Source organism: Gossypium arboreum, chromosome 10, assembly GCF_025698485.1.
Source record: "Gossypium arboreum isolate Shixiya-1 chromosome 10, ASM2569848v2, whole genome shotgun sequence".
Lineage (NCBI taxonomy): Eukaryota > Viridiplantae > Streptophyta > Magnoliopsida > Malvales > Malvaceae > Gossypium > Gossypium arboreum.
In genome coordinates, this window is record NC_069079.1 from 21,094,590 (window position 1) to 21,099,487 (window position 4,898).

At 34.2% G+C, this 4,898-nt stretch overlaps 1 protein-coding gene across 1 annotated transcript; it reads right to left on the reverse strand.

Annotated features, from left to right (window-relative positions):
* LOC108487215 (peptidyl-prolyl cis-trans isomerase Pin1-like) lies at positions 1-2,366 on the reverse strand. The gene is made up of 2 exons (XM_017791496.2): positions 1,771-2,366; positions 1-366 (listed from the first exon to the last, which is right to left on the reverse strand). The coding sequence occupies exons 1-2, from the start codon at positions 2,012-2,014 to the stop codon at positions 242-244; spliced, it is 369 nt and encodes a 122-aa protein (XP_017646985.1). The 5' UTR covers positions 2,015-2,366; the 3' UTR covers positions 1-241.
* Positions 2,367-4,898: the final 2,532 nt, after the last annotated feature.

Consider the following 4,898-nt stretch of genomic DNA (forward strand, 5'->3'; position numbering starts at 1 on the left):
TTATAACCAAAACCTTTTATTATAAACAAGCAAATAATCTCAAATCACAACCAAAATGGTTCGGAAATTAAATGCCCTCACCAAACAACTTATACCAAGCATTTAAAATGTCATTGCCAAGTGTAAATTATCACTCAAATTGACCATAGGCAGTATCGACATTAATTTCAGAACATTCTTGAATACAGTTATCCAACACACCGAACTAATTGCCAACATATCCAGGTATTATCACCAATAATCAACCTGTTCTCATAATGATGTGAACTCCGCTATCAGTATCCACGATGTCACTTATCTCACCAATATTAAGGCTATATGTTGCATCCTCAAATGGCTTTTGCATCTGGCCTCGACCAAAAGGACCTGCAAAAAGAGTTTGCATAAGGCTTTGTTTGGATTATGGCTTGTAATGCTAGTACAAAAAAAAAAACACAAGATCATGGTTAATGAACAATAATCAGAACTGGGGCAAGTTAATTGGTGGGATATGCATAAAGAAAATTATAATTCTATTAGCTGGAAAAGAAAAGAAAAAAATATTACAATAGCAAAATATCAATAAATTGGCAGTACGGAAGAATCAGGGCCTGTTCCTTATGGTTGTTCAATTTTCAACTGGACTATGGAACAGTGTCATCCTTGTGATACATGGATCAATGACTATTGTTATCTTATTAAGGTAAGGCGGGCTATAGAAATTAGAGACCGATTTTAGATAGGGAAACCACTGAGCAAATCTTGCCCAAGTGAAAGATACTGGGGTTATTCATCTTCAAAGTTCTCCTGCAAGTTTGATGTCCTTGCTGCAAGCTGACACTTGCGGCCAAGGTGCCATCAAATAATATAAAAGGAAAATAGTTGCAAAATGTCCTTGCATTCAGTTATAGGTCAGGTTCCTAAGTGGAACAACTAGTTCGCCTTAGAACCTTAGGGTGAACTCCTAAAGTTAAAACTCCATATGTATATGCATAAATATAGATATTATATAGATTTCCATCTTTATTTTATTTTCAGAGACAGAAGATACAGAAAAACACAACAAAAGGGCTTTAACCTAATGTGAAAATTGCTGCAATATTATCACCCTTGAGAAGGAATATGAAGCAGATAATAGATCAAAAAGAATATATATATATATGTAAGGGGCTTCTGGCGAATTCTAAGCTTCTAAAATTCCAAAATCTTAATTTCCAAAACAGATCAGTTCCGCAAAATGCTAAAAAAAACAATCAGATAATTTGATTTGCCAGGTTAAACTGACATGCATAGCAAAACACAGCCATTGAAACCGATAAGACTTTAAGCCTTCAAAGCAACACACTTATTACACAGAAGCAAACCTATCAACAGAACTAGTGTTATTAACATATTTGATATCTCTTAAGATGACGAATGATTTAGCAGAAGCATGTTGAATAAATCAAATAGATTATTACATCACCGATTGATTGTAGGGAATCCCAAAATTCTAATATCTTTAAGACTGCGGTTCAGAACTCTGTTTAACGTATTTCAAACCCTAGTAGTGTTATCCCTAACTATATGACTCGATTGTGATTATATTTTCACTCGTTGTGTTAACTCATAGCTTTTCCATTTCCTCCCATAACTCAGCTTCTGAAAAGTTACTAAGCAACCAAAAGCAAGTAAAATCTAATAAATAACAACTATGGCTCCAAATCAGAGCAATCTATTCTCATATCTAAAACTAAATCAGCGAAATCTTCCAAAAGCTTCCAAAAGCAATCAAGTGAAAAAAAAACCTACCAAGATCCCCGCCGCGTTTAGCGGAGCTGCAATCGGAGTGGCGAGAGGCAACCTCACCGAACTTAGCGTTGCCAGAAGTGATGTCGTCACGGAGGGCTTTGAGCTGTGAGACGGCGGCATCTCGGGTAGTGCTGGAGATTACGCGACCTTCAGGATCCTTCCAAGAGGCCTTACGGCGGGAGCCTTGGTGCTTGATGAGGATGTGAGAAGCCCTCACTTGATTGGCGGGCGATGAAGAAGACATCTTGCTCTTCTTTTTGTGGTGGTGGTGGTGGTGGTGGTGGTGGTGGTGATTGGTGGAGGAAGTGGGAGCTTTATCTTTATGTTTATCGCCCTCCTTCGCCGCCGTTCGATCTGCGGATGAGATCGAAGATTTCTTCCTCTTACGATCCGAATCTATCTTCGCGGATTTTGAGAAACCACTATAGAAGCAAATAAATGATAGAAATAGAAATAAAATGAAACAGAAAATATCGTAGAGAAAGTGAAGCCGCGGGGGTGCTCTCAAGTTTTTTATACAAACACAAAACTCTTTTTATCCTCTCATGTGGCCTACTTTCTTTCATTGTAACATCAATTAAATTCACCTAAATTATTCCTATTTCTATTTTTATTTTCATCAACTATTCATCTTCTCTTAATCAAGTAATGAAAATTAATAAATTTATCTGAATTTTAGAAAATTAATTCTCAATATTTACACATGTGATTCTAATTTTAAAGAAAGAATGTTGTTCGCCACAATTATATTGTGTAATTTAAAAATTAAAAATGCACATTGTTCACCAAACATTCACATTGCACTACAAATATGGTATCATAAGAATATCTATCCACAGTTTAATTATATTGAGGTCAATGGATAAGAATTTTGTTAATTTTTATCTAAAAGAAATCTCCGTAATAAAAAAGTTTATTATATGCATAATATTATAACATGCATAATTATTATTGATAAACATTTATACATATAACAATTATGAAAGAAGAAAAGAAAAAGAATAGATAGATGAAATACAAATACACGATTGAGAAAAGTTTTATTAATGGATTGAAACAATACATTTTGCTTTAAATAGTAATAAAATTATTCAAACATTAGTTGAATCGGCTTCTATGTAACTAAAGCATTGTCCTCATTTGAAAGGGCTTTCTCAAATAAAAAAAAATGTGACATTGAGTTTAACCACTACTTTAAAAACATTGGAATGAAATGGGTTTTTTTTTTTTTTTTTTTATAATCACAAATGAGTGATAATGTCCATGATAAAGGGTGTATAAATGTGTGATATTATAGTCAAATGATTGGATAGTTGATGTCATCTAAAATGACTATGGTATAAAAATATATGAAACACCCTTAATTTGTTGAGAAAAAATGAAGTTATTTGAGTATGCATGCATAATAAAATTTTAAATTCATATATTGATCATAATAAGAAGCTAGGAAAAAGTAGCAAAAATATCATCTTGTTGCAATAAAGATTTCTATCTTATTTACAACAACTTACTTGGTGAAAAAGACAAATTATGTATGGTTTCATACATTTGGTGATTGAGAAATTAACTTCTAGGATATCAAGAAATAAATAAATTAGACAAATATGAAATTGTTATGGTAATAAAAGATAAAGTGATCACTATAAATTGATAATTGTACAAAGGATATCTTTTGTAGCAATTTTTTTTAGAAAGAATGAGTAATTTAATATGCTAAGAGTTTTGGTGTAACACCTATAACCCGTACCAGTCGTCAGATTAAGGTTACGGCATATTACCCTACAATCCATAACAATCAATAACATATAGCATCAAGTTGCCTATTTAATTAACAGAATTTCATAATAATACAAATCGGAGTAATACGTACATTTATAGGCTTTAAAACGAGCCTACAAGGCCTTAAACTTAGTTTAGGAACAATTAGGGACCAAATCGAAACAAATCAGAAAGTTCAAGGAAAAATTGAAAATTTTCAAAACAAAGGTCATGACGTATGACACGGCTGTATGGCCATGCCGTATGACATGGCCCAGACTATGATGGCCAACCGTGTGGCGGATCGTGTACCTTTCGAAATAATTTCACACAGCAGTGCAGCATTCGAAATACACTCACATGGCCGTGTCACAGGCCGTGTGCTAGACCGTGTTCAATTCGATGTTGGGTCACACAGCCATGTCGCAGGCTGTGTGCTAGTCAGTATAGAAACTACACCTAACAAGTTCAGGATACACGCCCATGTGGGTTGCCCATGTGTGGCACACGGCAGTGCGACAGCTCGTGTCTCAAGCCATGTGTACTAAAAAATGACCAAAATCATGCTATCTCATTTTTTTGCAATTGCATAAGAACCTAGACCTAGTCATACCAATCCAACACACATCGAGAAACATTTCATATATTCATTTACCCTATTACATGCCATATAAGCTAGGATGCTTACAAAATCTACCATAAAGAGTCCTCGGCATAGTGTGATTCTTCAAGTTCAACCGATCTCCCAACTACAAAATGCAATCTATAAAACAAACACAAAAATAGGAGTAAGCTTACTTGAAGCTTAGTAAGTTCGTTAAATCAAACGATAATCTTACTAAATTTAAAAATAACAGATCAAATTATACGATTAAATAACTAAGTTCATGTTAATCACAGCTCACAGCAAGTGAGTATTGTACAATACATTAGTTTAATTCATATTCCAAGTTATCGTTTAGTAAGATCTCAAGTCAACAATATCCAATACGAATCATTACACAGGCACGAAGCCTGCTAGGCATCAAGCCTGATAAACATCGGCATAAAGCCTGCTAGGCTCAAAGCTCAATGAATCACTGGCACGAAGCCTATTAGGGTTAAGGCCCGATACAATACATCGGCATAAAGCTTACTAAGCCCAAGACCCGAAATAATACACCGCCATAACAACTCAATTCTATTATATATCTCGGCAATCAACATTCAACTTTATAATACTAAAGTTAAAAGAGTAAATCCAATAAATAAAGAATAAAATATAACCATATATATAATAAAAACATCAAACTTACAAAACCAATTTGCACTAACGGCTCATCTATAGGGACTATCCATCTATAGAACATCCAAGACTAACACTTGAAACT